At 43.2% G+C, this 21,565-nt stretch overlaps 1 protein-coding gene across 1 annotated transcript in view; it reads right to left on the reverse strand.

Moving 5' to 3' along the window:
* The window catches only part of ME2 (malic enzyme 2), a 35,330-nt gene that overhangs the window by 10,893 nt on the left and 2,872 nt on the right, over nucleotides 1-21,565 (reverse strand). Inside the window, exons 2-10 of the mRNA XM_030468309.1 lie at nucleotides 16,842-16,973; nucleotides 7,064-7,197; nucleotides 5,557-5,706; nucleotides 3,994-4,069; nucleotides 2,177-2,338; nucleotides 1,483-1,586; nucleotides 1,060-1,169; nucleotides 867-964; nucleotides 57-170 (exon numbers count right to left, since the gene is read on the reverse strand). Of these exons, the coding sequence (XP_030324169.1) occupies nucleotides 57-170; nucleotides 867-964; nucleotides 1,060-1,169; nucleotides 1,483-1,586; nucleotides 2,177-2,338; nucleotides 3,994-4,069; nucleotides 5,557-5,706; nucleotides 7,064-7,197; nucleotides 16,842-16,949 (1,056 nt within the window). The 5' untranslated portion in view covers nucleotides 16,950-16,973. The remainder of the gene's footprint in view (nucleotides 1-56; nucleotides 171-866; nucleotides 965-1,059; nucleotides 1,170-1,482; nucleotides 1,587-2,176; nucleotides 2,339-3,993; nucleotides 4,070-5,556; nucleotides 5,707-7,063; nucleotides 7,198-16,841; nucleotides 16,974-21,565) is intronic.

Consider the following 21,565-nt stretch of genomic DNA (forward strand, 5'->3'; position numbering starts at 1 on the left):
GGGAGGACACAAAGTATTGGCTACTGTGGTAGTTCAAAGCATTGTGAATCCCTTACCTGAACCAGCAAGCCAAATTTGTCAAACATCCATATTCTCCTGTAAGCTTCTTCAGCAGAAACACCACTTTCCATCATAGCCATAACAATGAGGTTTGCAATGCCCAGGGCAGCCTTGGGGGATGAAAGGATTTGGGGTTTTTAACAAGTCATAAAAAAGGGTCTGTCATCACAACAGCCACCCTTTATTCAAGATTCCCCACACAAATCAGTCAGGAAGTCAGTTCTGAAACTGTGTCCCTTCTCTTGGCTCCTTGCACATGCTGCTACATCTGGCAGGAGAAGTGAGAGAGGGAAGCACAGAGCAGATATCTCAGTGCTCAGGCAACATCAACCAATTATTGCAATCTGGACTTTCCCTTGCTGGAGAAATTGGCAGCTAATTAAGTTTATTTTGTCAGCACCAGAGAAGCAATTTTGCTGATCCACTAAGAAGCAGAGTGCTGGTCCTGCTGCTGCTGCCCCAGTGACTGTTTTCTGCTGCCAACAGGCACTCATTTAACTGCACTTCTCTCCAATGCTGTAAAATCCACAGATGTCTCTCTCCCCTTCCTTATTAAAGCTTGATTTCATGAGAAATTCTCCTTCAATGACACCCTAGTGCTTATTTCAAGGCCATGGAAGCAAAGTGGAAAGCTTAAGTCCTTGCAAATGTTAAAACACCTCTCAAGTAATCATCTTAAAAGCAAGTTAATATCTGTTAATATATTCCAGCTGGCTTCTGTAAAAAGTTCTGCAACATTCAGAGAATGTGGCTCTCCTCAAGTCCTACAAAAAATTAAATGTTTTGTTCTCCTGCAAAGAACTCACCTCTCCTGCCCCTAGGAACAGCACTTTCTGCTCTGCAAGTGGTTTCCCAGTGGCTTTTTGTGCTGCCAGCAGTCCTGCCAAGGCCACTGATGCTGTCCCTGTAAAAAGCAGCACAGGTAGAGGTTGAGGCAAGTTGTTGTTTGGGTTTTTTTTTCTGCCTGAACATTTAGGGGATATAAAACAAAACGTCTACCTTGAATATCATCATTGAAAGTACAATATTTCTCTCTGTATTTTCTTAAGAAGCGAAAAGCATTGTGGTTTCCAAAGTCTTCAAACTGGATAAGTGTGTTCTGGCCATACCTACAGAAGATGGCAAATATTCCTATCACTAGACACAACAAAGAAAGAAAACCAGTTCAAAACAAATCCTGTATACAGTCAATTATCCATGGCAAGAAGATGTCCTCAGGGTTTTCACTGTTCATACCAGTTCCACCTCTGTTCTGGGAGCATTTCACAGCTGCCAGCATGTTCCAGGTCACAGTGAAAAACCACTAGAGAGCCAGAAATGCAGCCACATCACTTCTAGTCCTTTTTCCTCAAATGACTGCTTCAAGGACAGAGTGTTCTGGAGGGTTTTTTTTCTTTCCCTGGGGAATATTCAGTGTCCTACCTGTCTGTTATGGCTTCCATAAACTCATCAATGAGGTCATCATAGACCTGTGAACGATCCCTTTTTTGGTAGAGGCCCATATAAAATGGATCTTTTAAAAGTGTCTGCAAAAAAAATAATAATAAAGGAATAAATCAAAGACAGCAGCAGGATGAATCACTTCCTCAATAGTGAGTTCACAGTCACACATTTCACACCAGATATCCTGCACTGACAGAGCCACTGCCCCCAAGCTCTATCAGTGCTCAGGAATTTCAGCTGGCCACTCAGGGTGCTTTTAAAATGGAACAAATCAATACTGTAAACAAGAAACTGCTTTAATAAATCTGATTCCCATTCCCAGCTTCTTAAAATCAAGTCAATCTGTCTTTTTTTTTTCTTCTTTTTAGTGTCCCAGCATTGAAACTACTCCCAAATGAGCCATTTCACTGGCTTTTTTTCCATCATAGAATCATAGAATCCTTGGGGTTGGAAGGGACCTCGAAAGATCATCTAGTCCAACCCCCCCTGCCAGAGCAGGGCCACTGATATGTATCCATCCAGTGAATTCCAAATTATTGACCCTTAAATAAAATTTCCTTTAAACAGAAGTGCTCAAATCAAAATCTACTCTTATGGTACCAAATACTTTTAAATAAATATTTTTCATAGGGGTATTTTCACAGGGAGATGTATTTCATCCAGTCAGACTCACTGTGTTATCAGTCCCAACATCGATGCAGACAGGCAAACATTTGTCTGGATGGATTCCTGCACAGGCTGTATACAAACACAGTTTTCCAACTGGAATTCCCATCCCATACACACCCAGGTCTCCAAGACCCAATATTCTTTCCCCATCAGTGACAACAACAGCCTGAAAACAAAAGCAGAGTTAAAAATGTCACTAAAATTGAACAAGTTTAGAGCAATACCATTTGTGGGGGGTTTTTTTCCAAGCAAAAATCAAGTAGCTTTGCTGAATCCACAAAGGAATAGATTCCAAGGATTATTTTTTGCTTCATCTTAGAATCTGCTGTGTTCCTTTTGCTCTGCTGAAAATCCCCTGCCCAAATCCCTGAAAACCAATTGGGAAGGATCCAAGCTGCCATGTGAAGCAGCAGCTTGACACTTGGGTTTAGAATTTCCCTTTGCAAATCCCAACCTAAAATGTTTGGATAATTATCATTCCCCTCATCTCCCTTTGTGCTTCTTGACTCAGCTGGGTCAAATAAAGGCTTTAATTTCAAAATCTGGGCTTTCCAGCTACTATTTTTTGCCCTCATCTGATCACACCTCCTTCTGCTTTGGGACAAAATAAGATTAAGAGGTGCATTTCCCCAAAATGTGGAATAATGAAGTAAAATAAGCAGTTTACAAGGTTATCTCATCACTACAGTTTACTCGAGCCATAAAACCTCCTGGTTTGGATAAAAACACTTGGTAATATATATCTTAAAGATATTTATAATCTTCTTTAGCTACATTTTGCCATCACTGCCAATTAACTGCCAATCATAGAATCATAGAATCATAGAGTGGGCTGGGTTGGAAGAGAGCTCAGAGCTCATCAAGTCCAACCCTTGATCCACTCCCCCCATGGTTCCCAGCCCATGGCACTGAGTGCCACATCCAGGCTCTTTTGAAAGATCTCCAGGCACGGAGAATCCACTACTTCCCTGGGCAGCCCATTCCAAGGTCTGATCACCCTCTCCAGAAAGAAATTCTTTCTCATCTCCAACCTAAACCTCCCCTGGCACAACTTGAGACCCTTTGTGCCCTCTTGTCTTGCTGAGAGTTGCCTGGGAAAAGAGCCCAACCCCCCCTGGCTCCAACCTCCTTTCAGGGACTTGGAGAGAGTGATGAGGTCTCCCCTGAGCCTCCTCTTCTCCAGCCTCAACACCCCCAGCTCCCTTAGCCATTCCTTCCTCACAGGAATTCTGCTGGATCCCTTCCCAGCCTCCTTGCTCTTCTCTGCACCTGCTCCAGCACCTCAAGCTCCTTCCTGAACGGCCCAGAACTGGACACAGGACTCAAGCTGTGGCCTCCCCAGGGCTGAGCACAGGGGCAGAATCCCTTCCCTGGACCTGCTGGCCACGCTCTTCCTCAGCCAGCCCAGGATGCCATTGGCCTTCTTGGCCACCTGGCCACACTGCTGCCTCCTCTTCAGCTTCCTGGCAAGCCAGACTCCCAGCTCCCTTGCTGCAACCACTCCCTGCCCAGCCTGGAGCTCCCCATGGGCTTCTTGTGGCCAAAGTGCAGGACCCGGCCCTTGGAATCTTCAACCTCATCCCCTTGGGATCAGCCCAACTCTCCAGTCTCTCCAGGTCCCTCTGCAGAGCCCTCCTGCCTTCCAGCTGATCCACACTTCCCCCCAGCTTAGTGTCATCTGGGAATTTTCTGATGATGGACTCAATCCCCAATGATGCCTTACTGAGCATTTACATTTACACCACTTATTAAAAATCTTAAGAAGCTCAACTGAGATTAAAAAACAACCAGGAAAAATAAAATTACACCCAGTGGTAGTACCTTGACGTCATTCTCTGGCCAGTTGTTCACTATTGACCTTATGTGGCCTCTGTCTGAGATAGAAATAAATAATCCTCTGGAAAAACAAAATAAACAAAGGAGAAAGATCTTATAGGCAGCAATGAAAATTTACACATTGCTTTGCAAAATAACATGTTAAAAAGCACAGTTGAAAGTGCTGCAGTCACTGACATAATTAATGACAACCTGAGAGCATCTTAGGTTGGAAGGGACCTCAGGGAGCTGAGACTTCAAGCTCTCCAAAGTGGGGAAATTTCTAACACACAAGTTTATTTGGCTACTTGACACTAAAACAAAAAGCAGGAAAGAAAAGTTTTCATGCTGCTACTACAGAAATTCATGTCTAACACTCCTCTAGGTCACAACATCTCTGATGTCAGGATCAGACATGGCAGGATTCACACTCTCCTGTGAGGATGTGAGAACATGGTCCTCAGCTTGGCTTTACCTTTGGGAATTTCTGCTCCCAACATTACACAAGGAGAGGGAAAAGAAAGGAAAGACAGGGACTGAGCATATTGTCTTCTCCAAGGGTAGGAAGAGAGCAGTGCCACTGAGTGTTCCTCTGTGGGAACATGGGAGGTGAAGTTCTTGGATTTTTCCTGCTCCAGAGCTGACTGTGGTTAGGAAAAAAGGGAATATGAAAGGCTCAGCAGAGGTGGGGACAGAAATTCCCAACCCTTTGGAAAATGCTGGTTCTGGGAGAAAAAGGGGCACAGCCTGAGTTCCAGCTGTTTCTTGTACAGACAACTTCCAGAGGACAGCTTTAAACTGGTCTGTAACACACTCAGAGGTGTGGAAAAGGAATATTCACATCCCCTACACCAGATCAGGAGCCAAACCATGAGCTCCTCACTGGCTTTATTCCAGCAGCCACACTAAATCCCAAAAAAAGGATGAGCACAGCACTAACTTCAAGCACTAAAGAACTCAGACAAGAAGGCTGGAGAAATAAGGCTTTGAATTGCAGTGAGTAGCATGGAAATGAGCTGAAATGCCTTCCCCAACACTGAGCTAATAACCTGAGCAGTTTTTTGGAAGCTTCTGCTTGGACCCAAAGCAGATCCCAGCTAATAAAACTTGTGCCAGAACAACTGGAAGGTGCATGGGTTGCACAGGGGAATGTATCTCATGAAGCCACCTGAAGTGACTTCTTGGACAGATCTCCAAAAATCCCTTTTTATCCACACTTTCTTTCTCATGCTGTGTCCTGGTACAGACTCACAGAGGTGATTCTGAGAGCTGGAGAAAGCCACAGCATCTCCTCTGAATTAAAGAGCTGGGTGGCATCTCAGGAGAGCTGGAAATGGGGCTGAAGCTCTGCATTTGTGGTGTTTGTGACACAAACCCACTTCTGTTTTCATGGGTTATGTTTTCCAGTGTAAACTGGCTCTTGAGATATTAATTAATGAACTTTTACTGCCCTAAACTGGCACAAGTCTCATGTAGCTGAATCCAAATGAAAATAAACTATTCCCAAACCTAAGGAAAGTAAAAAAAAGATTATAGTAGCAGCAATATATGTATGTCTAGTGTTCTTACTTTGGTCTCCTGAAGATGTGCCCATACTGGGAGCAGGCAAGGCCTACTGTTGGTGTGTATACAATTGGCATTAACCTCTCAATATCATCTTGTAATACCCTGTAGAAAAGCTTTTCATTTCTCTCTTGGATTCCCATTATGTAGATGTACCTGAAATTAAAGAAAAAAACAAACAAACAAACCCCAAAACCACTTATTGTTTCATATTTATGCTTATTTAAAATGGGCTAAATGTCAAAGCAAAAAACATGTTGTACCTCTTTCATCAAATTCCTGCTTCCACTCAAATCAGGCTTTGAGCTTCCAAAAAACTTGGAAAAAAGAGCAGCACAAAAAAGCTGACATAAACCCTATGACAGACCCTACAAATGAATGCCCCAACATGCCTGTCAAGAAAAGGTAACCCATGGATTTATTCCAGGATGCAGCTGGGAATCTCATAACTGTTCACAGCCAAAAGTTATCAGAGAAAGAATTTGTCATCCTAAAAAGCAACACCCTGACTGGAAGGTCTTGTTAATCCTGCCACTAGCACAGCTGTCAAACAAATTAACTCCTCACAAAGAGTTCATTTTGAAGGGCTTACTGAGGTGTGTAAATGAACCCTGCATTTCTGCACATTTACCTGCCAAATATATCAATATATCAACTCATACTCAGTCTTGCTGAGCCATCAACATCATGATTTAGCAATCTGTCTTAGGCTGCAGCACCCAAGCACTTTGCCAAGCCAGATGAGATGAGTGGTTCAGCTCAGCAAGTGACAGGATGTGTATTTAAAAGTCAGCTTTCAGTTTTCCTGGGAGCCAAAGGGTTTTGATGTGGTTCAGTAAGCCTCAAACCCTTCCAGAGCTCCTTTAGGAGCTGATGTATTTCCACAGACAGTATATTTCTTCTGAAAAGAATAACAGGAAGCTAAAAACATGCCATTCTAAAACAAAGAAACAAATCAAAAGCCTTCACATGTTTTTTTTTTCACCAAACCAGTGGGCTAGAGAAAAAAATCAGATTAATAGAAAAACATTACACAGTTCTAAGACTCAAAATTCTAACCCTGTCATTCCTTTCTTATATCTAACTGGATATAAGCACTGCTTTGCATACCTAAAAACCAAACTCTCCATTTCTCTTAGTTCTTATGTATTTTTCTAGCATGCACAGCTCCTCTCTCCTCCCCTTCTGTGCTCTAAAAACCTGCCCCCAAGTCCTACATGCTACAGGAACACACATTATGTACCACAAAGTTTTGCAGCTTGGCTGCTGCCTAAATTCCTGCAGGTTCTTTTTTGTTACCTTGTGACTATAGAATATAAAGAGAAAAAAAAAAAAAGCTCCACAACCTTATATAGCCACATGATTGATGCAAGTTTTCTGTGCCAAAGTAAAAATAACCTCCAGCAACTGAGAAACTCAACAGAGGCATCAAAAACTTCTTTGGTTATCCCCACACAATTATTTTACAGCAATTTCCATTTCTTTGACTGGCAAAGACCAGAGGAGTGCTTACTTTTCCAAGGGGTCTGTCATTTTTGACAAGTTCTTGTGGAAACGTAAGGCTTGAATGTCTTGAGTCTCAATTTTAGGAGGCAGAAGTCCTTGCAACCCAAGCATTTGTCTCTCATGTAATGTAAAGGCCATACCCTGGGAAAAAAAAAAAAAAAAAGAGGTGAGAAATAATTAGCAGTTCTTCCTCTAGCATCTCTGAGATATTTTCCATTTGCCACTTGTGTTGTCTACCCCTTGCATCCTTTCCTCCTGGTGCCAGAGTAGGGGTTTTCCACATCCTTTGGAGGAAATCCCTTTTCCACAGCTAAGTTTTCCTTTTCAGATTCCATTTCCTCCTCTTGGAAACTGGAGAACAAGCTCTGAAAATCCCACTGCAGGCAGGTTAAATTTAAAAGTAAAATAACAGCTGCTTCTTGAATTGTTTCAGAGGAACATTTTGATCAGCCAGTCTGGTCCCCCCCATGTATTCCAGGGAGATTTCATAGAATCATAGAATGGGCTGGGTTGGAAGGAACCTCAGAGATCATCGAGTCCAACCCTTGAACCACCATTGCGGTTGCTAGACCATGGCACTGAGTGCCACATCCAGGCTCTTTTTAAACATCTCCAGACACGGAGAATCCACTACTTCCCTGGGCAGCCCATTCCAAGGTCTGATCACCCTCTCCAGAAAGAAATTCTTTCTCATCTCCAACCTAAACCTCCCCTGGCACAACTTGAGACCCTTTGTGCCCTCTTGTCTTGCTGACAGTTGCCTGGGAAAAGAGCCCAACCCCCCCTGGCTCCAACCTCCTTTCAGGGAGTTGCAGAGAGTGATGAGGTCTCCCCTGAGCCTCCTCTTCTCCAGCCTCAACACCCCCAGCTCCCTCAGCCCTTCCTTCCTCACAGGAATTCTGCTGGATCCCTTCCCAGCCTCCTTGCTCTTCTCTGCACCTGCTCCAGCACCTCAAGCTCCTTGATGAGGGACTTCCTGAGGGTCCCAGAACTGGACACAGGACTCAAGCTGTGGCCTCCCCAGGGCTGAGCACAGGGGCAGAATCCCTTCCCTGGACCTGCTGGCCACGCTCTTCCTCAGCCAGCCCAGGATGCCATTGGCCTTCTTGGCCACCTGGCCACACTGCTTGCCTCCTCTTCAGCTTCCTGGCAAGCCAGACTCCCAGCTCCCTTGCTGCAACCACTCCCTGCCCAGCCTGGAGCTCCCCATGGGCTTCTTGTGGCCAAAGTGCAGGACCCGGCCCTTGGAATCTTCAACCTCATCCCCTTGGGATCAGCCCAACTCTCCAGTCTCTCCAGGTCCTCTGCAGAGCCCTCCTGCCTTCCAGCTGATCCACACTTCCCCCCAGCTTAGTGGTCAGCTGGGAATTTGCTGAGGATGGACTCAATCCCCTCCTCTAAATCCTCCCTCAAGATATTAAACAGCACTGGGCCCAACACTGATCCCTGGGGGACACCACTAGTGACCGGCCGCCATTTTGATGCAGCCCCGTTCAGCACCACTCTCTGGGCCCGGCCCTCCAGCCAGTTCCTAACCCAGCACAGAGTGCTCCTGGCTGAGCCATGGCCTGACAGCTTTTCCAGGAGAATCCTATGGGAGATGGTGTCAAAGGCCTTGCTGAAGTCCAGGCAGACCACATCCACAGCTTTCCCCTAAGGATTTATCTGGATTGTTTTATTTGCTGATTTTTCCTACATGCTTTAAGGTAACTCAGACAGTTCCCAAAGTTTCTCAACTCCCCCACTGCTTCTTTGGAGATCACAATTCAACCCAAATCCTTCCTTGGGGTTAGAACTAAAATATTTGTCTCCAGCTGGAGTTGCTTACCACCAAAAAGCCTCATTTGTAACAGATTTTTCAGAAATTTCAACTGCAAAACCAGAGGGTTTCCATTCTTCCCTGTTTCAAGGTGGATGAAAAATTTAATAGATTGGCTTTTTAGGTACTAATTTGTATTATTTAATAAAAATGTTCACTAAAAGTGGCTTTCCACACAGCACATCCTGCACTGAGCAGCTCCATGGGGCAGTTAACTCCTAGGTGCAGCATCACTGACCCAAGGTGGGATTCACAGCCAAGCTGGCCCAAAGTCCTGACCCCATTTCCCACACCAAGTGACCCCACTTTACATTTGCCACTTCCAGAAGAACCAGGATCAACTTCCCTGACTTCAGCTGATCACCCTGGGTCAGGGCAGGGAATGATTAAATCAACTCTTTGAGAAGGCAGGAGCTGAAAACCCAAGGAAGCCTTTGCTGTACATCAATCTGCAAGGCAAAAAAAAATAAAAATAAAAATAAAAGCACTTGGAAGGAAAAGGTCTGGTAGTTGTAGGCACAAGGAACACCAGTTCTGCTCACAAACAATACTCCCTTTGTTTACTAAAGCAGCCAGATTAAAAAACAAGAGCCCTTTCTCTCAAATTTCCTCACACTTACTGCCAACATAAAAAAAAAAACAAACACCTAAAAGTTTGTCATTACATTGCTAATTCCTCAAACAACCAGAAAAATCACAGGGTAAAAAAAAACCCCCAGTATTTTTTCCACTTTAGACTGAAAATACACAAGTTCAGATTATCTATTTTTCACCTCTCTTTATGTTTGAAAAGAGTTTCACTGATATTGGTAGAAAACATGGCCAGTAACAAAAAAATCTCTAGTTTTAGAGGCTATATTTCATGGAAAACATCAGATTTGAATCATTATCATCAATAAAACTACTCCATAGGAAAAAAACTTATTTTAAAATAAGAATAAATTTAATACACTTCTCCTCTTTGCTTAAATCACACTTCATATCAGTTTTCTGAGCAAATTTTAAGCACTCCATCAGCTTCTCTATACTAACTCTACACAAGGTTCTCAATTAATAAATGATCTCAATTAATATTTGAAGAGTTAAAAAGCATTATATATATATAAAAAAACCCACAGTGCTTTGAAAGAAAAACTGAAAATACCTTTTTTGCGTAAAACTCAAGTATTTAATCCTAAATTAGATTGATGCTTCACATTTCTGACACCCATCTAGGAAATTCAACACTGAATTTATATCCTATCCATGAGCCATTTTTAAACCATTTTTTCCCCTTTCCTGCTCTAACTCTTATTCTTAAGCATGCCAGAAAGGAAATTTAAGATGACAGCTTATTCCTGGACTTTTTACCCTTGCTGCTGACCTTTTGCTGGGTGTCAGAGCCACTTGGTAATTTCTTTTTTTTGGAAAAGTGAGTTGAATAATCTGAAATTTCCACTGAAATTTCCCTTTTCCTCCTAAATTTGTTCCCATCAGCAGTCAATGCCTTTTCTAAACAACCTTTTCCTCAACACAAACTGCTGGATTTAGGATTTAGTGATTTAGGAGAGGAAACCCAGCCCAGCTGGTAAAATTCCTCTAAGATTTTGACTGTGATTTTAAGCACTACAAAAAAGATGCTAAAAAATTTGTGATAATAAAAAGGAAAAAAAAATAATTTAGTCTCTTCAGAAGATAAATAAACCCTGGTTAGTGAAGCCACTAGTTTAAGGCATTTTAAAGGCCAGAATTCCTTCAGTGCTACCATACTGACATTTTACTCTGAAATATTTCAAAGGCAAAACCTACAGAAACCCCCAAATTCCTGAAAAATAAAGTCTACCTAATTTCTAATTTCCACTTCTAGCATGGCACTGGGATGTGGCTTTTCCTTAATTCCCTTAAACAGGGAAACCAGTGACTTTAACCTACCTGAGTCCTTAAATAAAAGCAAAGGAGCCCTGAGGATTAAACACAACAGTTTATTCAGTTTATTCATATTTTTTCCACTCTATAGGTAAAAAGTTTAGCTGTTTTCAATGTTTCTGACATTAAACAGTGGTTTTTAAAATGGTATTAAGGACTTCCAGCTGTTTATTTACCTGCCTACCAGATCTTACCACATTAAAAGATGCTTTAATTTCTCCCAGGCTTAATTAAGGAATCTGAATGCCATCAGCCTCCATCCTGAGATTCAATCCTTGTTCCAGCAAGAACAGAACTAGCACTCTGAAAACACCAGAACCCTTCCAACATTTGCTATATTCCTACTTATTATCTTTATCAGCTGCCTTTTGGGTTGGGTTATGGGGCTGTGGCTTGTTCCCTGCACCTTGGCAAGATGGATGTTTTTCCTTAAAATATTATTTTAAGAGTTGCAGTACTAATTTTATGAGCTCCAGTTCAATCAGACAGAACCAGCCACCAGTTCCCAGTCCATCAGGAGGAAACCAGCAGCACTGGGACTGATGCTCTCAAAGGCACCTTAAAGGCAAAATTCCCTCTGGTTTCCACTGGGATTAAATGCCTCAATAATTTAATGATTTGAACTTGAGTCCCAGGCATCTCTTTTTGGTTTCCTCTGCCCCCCAGTGCTAGGTGTCCTTTCTCAGGGTGTTATCCTCTGACTTTCACTTAGATTAGTTCCCTTAATCCTCTTTACAGCTCAGATAAAAACCAGGTGTCCTTTCAAAGACATTACAGACAAACCCAGGAGCTCATCTAGGAGAAAACCCAGCACACTCCTAAGACCACCAGTGAATTAATTAATAAGCAGGGACAAATTTATCTCAACAAAAGGGGGAAAAAAATAAAAAAAGGCAAATAAAATGAAGTGTTGACACTTTTCTGTGCCTTTAATCCACAAACTACCTGGCACTGGGACATCACTCCAGCCCTAATTGGGTTCTACACAAACCAGTGGTGCTATAAATACCAGCAAAAAAAAAAAAATTCTGTTTTTTTACTTTGCATGAAGGTGAATGAGAGACCTGAATCCTGCAAGCATGTTTGTTTTTTTTTTTAAGCACCACTAAATATTACTGAGAGGTTTTTAAGCAGAGATGTCTTAGTGGTGATCAATTTTACCTCAATTTCATACCTTTATTCTCCCAGAAAATCCAATTTCATACCTTTATTCTCCCAGAAACAGCACAGTAGATCCTGGAAGGTACAACTGACACAACATCTACTCCCTGCTGAAGTGGGAAATGACCCAGACCTTTCCCAAGGTTATTAAACCTCTGGAAAAATAGCCTGATTTAATCAACTGGGTTTCACCTAACTTCTAATAATTGTTACAGCACATTGAGCAGCAGATTCTAGGCTTTGAAGCAGCATTATAAGCATTTTTTAAAATCAAACAGATCTGTGGGCTGCTTAACTCTGTTGCCTTCTGCTGAATCAGAGTTCACTCTTGCATATCTCTTGCAAATGAATAAACTTCACTCATATGAATTCTTCATCCACAGATTCCAAGTTTCCCTGTGTTTAGGAGAGAAATGTGGAATATGGAAGCCTCCTTTGATTTCTTTCCTTTTGAAAATCCAATTTCATACCTTTACTCTCCCAGAAAATCCAATTTCATACCTTTATTCTCCCAGAAACAGCACAGTAGATCCTGGAAGGTACAACTGACACAACATCTACTCCCTGCTGAAGTGGGAAATGACCCAGACCTTTCCCAAGGTTATTAAACCTTGGAAGAGCTTGGAATCAGAGCCACCAGCTCCTGCACCACCTCTGGATGTGTGGAATCAGATGAAAACCCTTTTGGCTGCTGAACCAGCCTCACCTCACCCCCAGCAGCTCCCCTGTGACATTTCCCTGCAGCAAATGGGGAAAAGTCAGAAGCAGAAAAGCTTTAGAGGGTCATCCAGGCTCTCTGGGGTTTATTTCCATGCACCAATGATCATAACAGAGCAAAATAATGCCTGAAATGGCTCTGAAATGGTTCATCTACACCATCCAGCAACACTGAACACTCAGAGATGTTTCATTTTCTGATGCCATTGCTTTTGCTCTCCCTTAATGGCATTAATCCCACAGCAAAACAAAAAGAAACCAAGAAGTGGAAAAACAAGACAAGTTTCTTCCTTTCTTTCCCCTCTGTCCCAGCAGCTCCTGAGTCCTGAGCAGAACAGTTCATCCAAGTTAAATGAGGTGCAATATCACCTGCCCCTTTTTCTGACAGACAATAAAAGCTGGTTACAGATTAAACAGCTCCATCTTTCCACCTTCAATTCCCTTTTCAAACACACAGATCCCAAAGAAGCTGACAAAAGCTGCAGAACTACAGCCATGCAGCCTTCAGCCAACAACCCAAACCAGTTGGGCAGGACACAAAACTCCTGCTGGGATTTTGGGGCATGTTGAAGGAAAATTCAGCAGCTTCTATCACTCTCCTGCCTTCTGTGATCCTTCTTCATGACCCATCAGCAACTGCTGGGGATATTTCAAGGGCTGCATTTCTTACTCAGAGGACAATTAGCAGGACATCTGCACCCCCTGTTTATTCCCAGTTTCCCCAGAATTCTGTGTATTCTCCACCCTGGCTGCTCAACCCACCTGACACAACCTAAAAAGTATTAAAATAAAAGAAATCAAAGGGCAGTGGAAGGAGAAATGGAGCACCTGCTTTTACACCTTCAAGTTCATATAATCTTCACACTCTCTGGTCCTATTTTGTCCATCAAGCTTCAACTTTTGGTTGGTTTCTTTTTTATTTTTCATTTGTTTTTCACCCTGAATTGGAAACACCTTGTTGGGATATTTGCCAGAAGCCAGGGAGGTGCTGGGAATCTTGGCTAAAGAAACTGATTCTTTAAACAAAGGTAATCTAGCAGAGTTTCTGGAAGTATTATGAAAATAAATTGGGTCCAAAAAGAGGGGAATGAATACAGATGATTAAAGGTATAGCTAAATATAATATATGAGAAGATAACCACTCAGTATGGAAGGTGGACAGTGAGACAGCTCCTCAGGAATCAGTCTGGGATTAAACTGTGACACTGCCACTGAATTATTTTTAAAAATTTATCAATATTCCCAGGCATACACACTCAGACATATGTGTGCATCTATGTCTGTGTTTAATCCCATGTCTGGATGCCACTTCCCAAAGAAAAAAAAAACCTGAGAGGCATTGTTAGTACAGGAGAATGATATTAAAGAATGAAATAACCAAGTAATATTGAGGAACAGAGTAATAGAAAAGAGGTAATGGAATGAACTGTCTAAAATACTGTCACACACTTGGAGAAAAACAAGAATAGTTGAAAAATCACCAAGCAAAAGTGTGACAGGTTATTCAGAATCACAAAATTTGCTGCAAGCACCCAGGAAATAAACATAGGAATAATGTCACAGGTCACATATTTCCAGGGAAGGCAAAGACACAGTGACACCAGGCCACATGGCCAACATCACCAAGGTGAGAAATGAGCTGCTCATCCATCAGCTGTTCTGTGCTGCAGGAGAAATCCTGGCCCTTGAGGGAGACCCCCAAGCATCATCCCAACAAAAATAACAAACCAGCTGCAAATGCTAAACAAATGAGATTGGCACAGCAGTTTTTCTGAGCACCCAACCAGCTTAAAATGGGCACAGCAGGGATCCCCAGCAGCATAAAAGGTCCTGAAGCCAATTTACTGCAATTTGAAACCAAACATCCTGCAAGTCTGTAACTGTACACAGATGCCAATGATGCAGTTACAGCCTGTGCTGCTTTGGGAATTACTGTTACAGCTCATGACCTTTTCTGAGCCACCCTGACAAGAAACACTTAAAAGCTGCTTTTCCAACATAAACCCCCCCAAACCAGCTGAGGGAGGTGCAGGGTTCACCAGTAGAAGACAAGTTAAGGATAGGAAAGAAAATAAAATTAAAAAATAAATAAATAGGAAGAGAAAAAGCTGCTGGGATGGCAAAGGGCATGAGCAGATTAATGAGGACAAGGGGAAGGGGTGGGTTACTGTCAGTGATGCATCTTGCAGGGCTTATTTTAGGGCCCAGAGATATTAAAGGAGATCAAGTGTTCTGTGGGGCTGTAGAAAAGAAACAGCAGCAGCTAAACCAAGAGTGGTAAAAGGACAATCTCAACAAGAGATAAAACCATTTATCTCTGCCTCTATGTCTGAGATATATATCTGCACACCAGGTACTCTGGGGAAGAGAAGCACAAAGGGTAAAGTACTTTGCATATTTAGTCAATAATTTATTTTCTTCTCTATTTCCTAAAGGCATTTCTGCCTCCAGTATTGAGCTGGATCATTTCACCAGCTTACAGATCCAGACAAACCTTATCAGCCTTAAGGACACGCTGGGATAACAGAGCAGAATAAATGTGCAAAGTTATTTTTCCCTCCTGCAAGCATCATTTCTTGGGGATATTACTTTTTTTTTTAAATCAACTGTTATTAACAAGTAGCTCTCTGCTTTTCCCTCCTCCTGAAGAAAAACAACAAGCCATAAAAACACCACATTGTGCTCAGACCAGCAGAGAATTCCAACCTTCAAAAAAAAAAAAACAACAACCCCCCAAAACCCAAACTAAAGAGATATTACCACTGGAAAAAAAACACAATAAGAAGCTATTGTTTTTGTTTCTGAACACTGTTGCATAATCAGCACTTGGAAGAGCTGGCAGGGCTTGAAATCATTTCTGCTGGCACATTCTAGTGCAGAAAAGTCTTGAGATAATCTGCCCTTGACAAAATCACACCCACCTATTCTTTCCTCCTTCCCCACCATGGCAATCCTCATCTTATTTTTTACCATCTCTTAATTTTTCCAGTTCTCAGGAAGAGCTGCAGCTTGCAGTTCCAAGCTGAATATCCTCCCCACTTATTTTAAACCCGTGGGCCAACTTTTAATTCTGACCCAAAAAAATAAAAAAGGGGGACAAAGAAAAGGAAAAAAAAAAAGATTTTTTTGCTGTGCAGAGGGACAAGCTGAGAGAAAGGCTCAGGGCTACATGGCTGGCTTGCCAGCTGGCCAGTTTATAGCAGCAAATGCTGCTGTGTCTAGGAGGTGGCAGGGGACACAAGGAGGAGCTAAGGATACAGAGAGAGAGGAGTCAGGGCCATGGGAAGAGAAGGAAATTTTGAGGGAAAAGGAAATACAAGGTAATAGAGGAGGGGGAAGGGGCAAGGAGAAAAGCTAGACATGAAAAATACAGGATAAAACTATGAAGTCCAGCATTCATAGCTCCATTGCTCCTAAAAATCCTGCCAGAAGCAGTGAGGTTTGTCACCTTTCTTGGCCACTTCAGACACCTGGGGTCAGCTATCAAAAACCTTCATCTCATCTCTGATTAGTTTTAGCTTACACATGAATTGTTTCAATGTTCCTGAAGGCTGTGGGAGGAAAAACAGACTGGGGATGGGGAGGTAGAAAACAGGGTAAAAACAAAAAGGAAAATTGTTGTGGAGGGAAAAAAAAAGCCACTTTCCTAGGAGAAGTTTCTTCTGGATGGCATTAAGATAATGTCTCTACTTTCCAGCTAGCTCCACTTGGGATATTTTTAGATGTTCTCTGCCTGACTGTCTGCACAGGGATGTTTCTTACTGATATGGCTTGGTCCCAATTCAGAATCCCACAGGAAAAAGCCAGGACTAGGACAGAGAGGCTAACACTTCCTAGCTCCACCAAGACTCAACTTGGAATTAACTTTTGCAAACTTTAAAACCCTTTATCTGCTAGAATACAACTCAGCTTGCTTGCTTGGCACAAGGAAGCAGCAGCACTGGTTGTGTAAAGCCCAGCAAAGCAGGCTGCCAGCAGCAGAAGGTGTTCTTGGAAGTCCTTGTATTTTAAGATGCCCATGGAGTAAACTGGAAATGATCACCGACTCCTCCATCCTCTGTACCCTCTGGGGTTTTTCTTTTTTGGCTGCTGCCCAATCCACCCCCTAGCATGGTTTCACCCTGGAAGAAGGTCGACTGGGTGCTTAGCAGATGTAGATATTTGAAAATGCCAGGCTACCAACCTTATTTGTTCTGGGGTTTAACATCAGGGGTTTGCCTTTTTCTTTGGTGTGCGCGCTGCGACGCGCGGCCACGCAGGGAACGGCGGCGACTCGGAGTCGGGAGAACATTTTGGGCTTCTTTTGTCCTGTAACCTGGGAAAAAGGTAAGAAAACCATTCAGATACAGAGGTGGTGAAACTCCTCTTCCTATTTGTAGGCTATCTGTTGGCCTGTAAGCCTGTATTTGTATCTGTTGGGAGAGAAAAAATGACATGCTGGGTAAGCTCTAACGCAGTGATAATAAACCCAAAGTCGCCCCGCAGCAGCAAGGTGGGAGAATAAGAAGGATGAGAGCACCTGAATGGAGAGAAAATAAAAAGATATTAAAAATGTGAGCTAGGACTACACCAGGGGCTGCACTCACTGGGTTTTGTCTTATAGCAGCACCATAAACTCAGAGCAGAATTGCCATTAGCAAATATTAACCTTCCCTGGTGACTCCTGCAACTGGCACCAGAGCAAACAGCAGGGAGGACAAAAATGACTTGGGCTACTGCAGCAAGAAGGCTTAAGCTGAGGTTTGGGGTTTTTTTTTTATTCCATTAGCCTTCTGAGAATGAAATCTTGTAGCCTGGAGGGCAGTAAGGAAAGAAGCTGTCTGTTAACAGATTAAAAGCAGATTAGAAGAAAACACAGAATTAAAACGGTCATAAAAAAGAAAAAAAAAAAAAGACTGCGTTGAGGATTCCATGCTTAGATTTTAAATCCTTGAATAACTCAGGACCACCAGGGAATGTGTCCTGGCCCAGCTGGATGTTCCCATCCAAGCCATACATGAGGACAGTCAAGCAGGATTGAGACTTTTTTTTTTTTGAGGAATAAAATGATGCATGGTTTGGATTTTTCCTTTCGATTAAGGAACAAAACTTCATGATCTTAACTATAGCTTGCATACTTTAAGAGGACCTTCCCCTAATCAAATTTACACATAATCAACTTTTCAGATGGCAAACTGATCTTCCAAGTTCCAACCTGTGAAAAGAACATGCAAACATTTCATATTTTCAGCATTTTTCTGAGTTCCTCTTCTAAAGGACAGAGCCATTCAGCTGGAACCTTTGCTTCTCATCCTTTATTTATTTGTTGAGGCCTTGCAATTGGAAAAAGTTCCACTCAAAACCCTCCTGTTTAGTTGTTTTGTGGTAAAGAACATAAATTTACTGTGTGGGGACAGGAGGAACTGGAAGCCTTGCCAGCACTACAAACAAATGTTGCTTTTAACATGCTAATTCCTCCCTAAACCAGCTTGGGGTGGACTAAACACAGCTGCTGGGCCAGAACTCTGAAAAATCAGGATCAGATAAGCAAAATTCCATTTGTCCTGCAAAACAACCAGCTTTTAGGAATGGCAAATTCAGCCTGAAGTGGTTTTAATTCCCCCTCCTCCTTGGCCCACTGAGTCCATCTCCTCCTCATGGATCTGTGGCCACAGAGAACCTCAGACTGGATGAGGTTGACTCCAACCTGTCCTGAGCAAAAAAACCCTTCAGCCAGGAATTAAAAAGCAGGTTAAACACCACCACACCTTCTCTAATTAAATCTGAAATTACTTCCTTGTATTGGTTCCTAAATGAGCATTTAGGAACCCAACAAGATTGTGGTCCAGATTTCTCTGAACTTGATCAGTTAATTCATCAATAACACAGAGAAAAAAAACAAAGAACTTTTCAGGGGTTTAAACCTTACAAATTCTGTAAGGTTGGGAATATTTGCTCCCTGAGGTGCCACACCAAGACCCAAACTCTGATGCGGGAGGTATCTCAGCTGCATAAAGCAAGTGGGAGAACCAACCTTCATTTTCCTCCCAATCCCTCTGTTCAGACCCAAGGGTTATGATCCTCTTAATTTATACCCAGCCTAAAACCTGACAGGTTATTCAGCCCTGGGCTCTCCTTCCCTTGCTCTTCTAATTGCCTGCATATCTCCAACTCCTTTTCTCTCCTTTAAACATGTTCTGCCAAGAAACTTTACCCTGGCTTATCCTGAAACCACCAAACAAGCATCCTTTCCCCATGCCCTCTCCACACTCCTCTGTAGGAATGCCAAGGGTTGTGCTCTGCATGGCCTCCACCCTCTCCTCCTGCCCACCAACCTGGCAAGAACCAGCCACAGTCCATCTGCACAGGTCCTTCTGCTTTAAAAGTCCTAATTCCTCTTCAAGAATACATCCACAGGACATTCCAGGCAAGATAACACCAGATAATAAAAATATTTTGGATGCAACGTGGTCTAACAGACAATAAAGAAGCCACACAGCCCCTTCTCCTCATGGGAAAGAAAGGACCGTGAAGCTTCATGCCTGGTGGCTCCTGTTTGCCAGCTCTGGTTTTAGGGTTTTAGGCAGCTTCTGGTTTTAGGTCCTCAAACCCATACCTGGGTTCAAGGAGATGAAAAGGTTGGGTCATGTTGCAAGGAGAGGTTTGGAAGGTCCCCCAAACCCAGACCTGGGTCCAAGATGAAATACTTGGGTCATGCTACAAGGAGAGGTTGGTCTCCCAAACCCATACCTGGGTTCAAGAAGATGGAAGTGTTGGGTCATATTGCAAGGAGAGGTTTGGAAGGTCCCCCAAACCCATACTTAGATTCAAGGAGGTAAAAAGGTTGGGTCCTGCTGCAAGGACAGGCTTGGAAAGTCCCCCAAACCCATACCTGGGTTCAAGGAGATAAAAAGGTTGGGTCCTGCTGCAAGGAGAGGTTTGGAAGGTCCCCAAACCCATACGTGGGGTTCAAGAAAATTAAAAGGTTGGGTCCTGCTGCAAGGAGATGTTTGGTCTCCCAAACCCCTACCTGGGTTCAAGAAGATGGAAGTGCTGGGTCATGTTGCAAGGTGAGGTTTGGAAGGTCCCTAAACCCCTACCTGGGTTCAAGAAGATTAAAAGGTTGGGTACTGCTGCAAGGACAGGTTTGGAAAGTCCCCCAAACCCATACCTGGGTTCAAGGAGATAAAAGGGTTGGGTCATGTTGCAAGGAGAGGTTTGGAAGGTCCCCCAAACCCACACTTAGGTTCAAGGAGATGAAAAGGTTGGGTCCTGCTGCAAGGATGTGTTTGGAAGGTCCCTAAACCCCTACATGGGTTCAAGAAGATGAAAAGGTTGGGTACTGCTCAAGGACAGGTTTGGAAAGACCCCCCAAACCCAGACCTGGGTTCAAGATGAAATATTTGGGTCCTGCTGCAAGGAGAGGTTTGGAAGGTCCCTAAACCTATATCTGGGTCCAAGAAGATGAAAAGGTTGGGTCATGCTGCAAGGATGTGTTTGGAAGGTCCCTAAACCCCTACATGGGTTCAAGAAGATGAAAAGGTTGGGTACTGCTCAAGGACAGGTTTGGAAAGACCCCCCAAACCCAGACCTGGGTTCAAGATGAAATATTTGGGTCCTGCTGCAAGGAGAGGTTTGGTCTCCCAAACCCAGACCTGGGTTCAAGGAGATGGAAGTGTTGGGTCATGTTGCAAGGTGAGGTTTGGAAGGTCCCCCAAACCCATACTTAGATTCAAGGAGGTGAAAAGGTTGGGTCCTGCTGCAAGGACAGGTTTGGAAAGTCCCCCAAACCCATACCTGGGTTCAAGGAGATAAAAGGGTTGGGTCATGTTGCAAGGAGAGGTTTGGAAGGTCCCCAAACCCAGACCTGGGTCCAAGATGAAATATTTGGGTCATGCTACAAGGAGAGGTTGGTCTCCCAAACCCATACCTGGGTTCAAGGAGTTAAAAGGGTTGGGTCATGTTGCAAGGTGAGGTTTGGAAGGTCCCCAAACCCATATGTGGGGTTCAAGAAAATTAAAAGGTTGGATCCTGCTGCAAGGAGATGTTTGGTCTCCCAAACCAATAAATGGGTTCAAGAAGATGAAAAGGTTGGGTCCTGCTGCAAGGAGAGGTTTGGAAGGTCCCTAAACCTATATCTGGGTTCAAGAAGATGAAAAGGTTGGGTCATGCTGCAAGGAGAGGTTTGGAAGGTTCCCCAGATGCAAACCTGGATTCAAGGAGATAAGAGACTTGGGTCCTGCTGCTTCATGGGAAGGTTTTTAACTGGTTTATGATGGGTTTTGTAGAAGATGTCAGGCTTGAGATGGTGGCACTTCAACCATAAGAAAAAGGAGAGATGATGGTGCCAGTGGAGGTTGCTAGAGAAGGGGGGAAAATGTCATCTGAGGGGAAGATGGGGGGGTTCAGTGCTGTGAAAGCAGAGACAGAGCTGAGGTTGTGCAATGTCCTGTGAGGAGGAAACAGAGCAAAAGCAGAGGAATTGAAAGAGGAATAAAATTCCTGCTGAAGCACGTGCCAGTATAACCAGAACAAGGGTGTCTTTTCTCCATCCAGTCCTTGCCAGGGGTAAGGACTAAAACCAAGACTGTGGAGCACCACCAGACTGGATCTGATCCACCTAGTAATTCTGAAGTTATTCCTCAAGATTTGCTGGATCCCATCTGAAGAGAACTAAAATCTTCCCCATCTGAGGTGAGAGCTTCTGCTGTGCCTTATCAGGAGGCATCAGGCCAGGTCAAACTCATTCCCAGTGCTACAGGAGTGGCCTTATCTAGGAGCAAATGTTTGGCTGCTGCAATTATGGATTTGTTAAATTACAGAAGCTCCTTTTAAGGGGAAGGCTCATCATACTTTTAAAAGGCACAATTACATTGCTCAGAGAGTCAGGAAGCTCAGTGTCAATTAAAGCTTCAATTACTGCACAGG

This window comes from Calypte anna, chromosome W (genome assembly GCF_003957555.1).
Source record: "Calypte anna isolate BGI_N300 chromosome W, bCalAnn1_v1.p, whole genome shotgun sequence".
Lineage (NCBI taxonomy): Eukaryota > Metazoa > Chordata > Aves > Apodiformes > Trochilidae > Calypte > Calypte anna.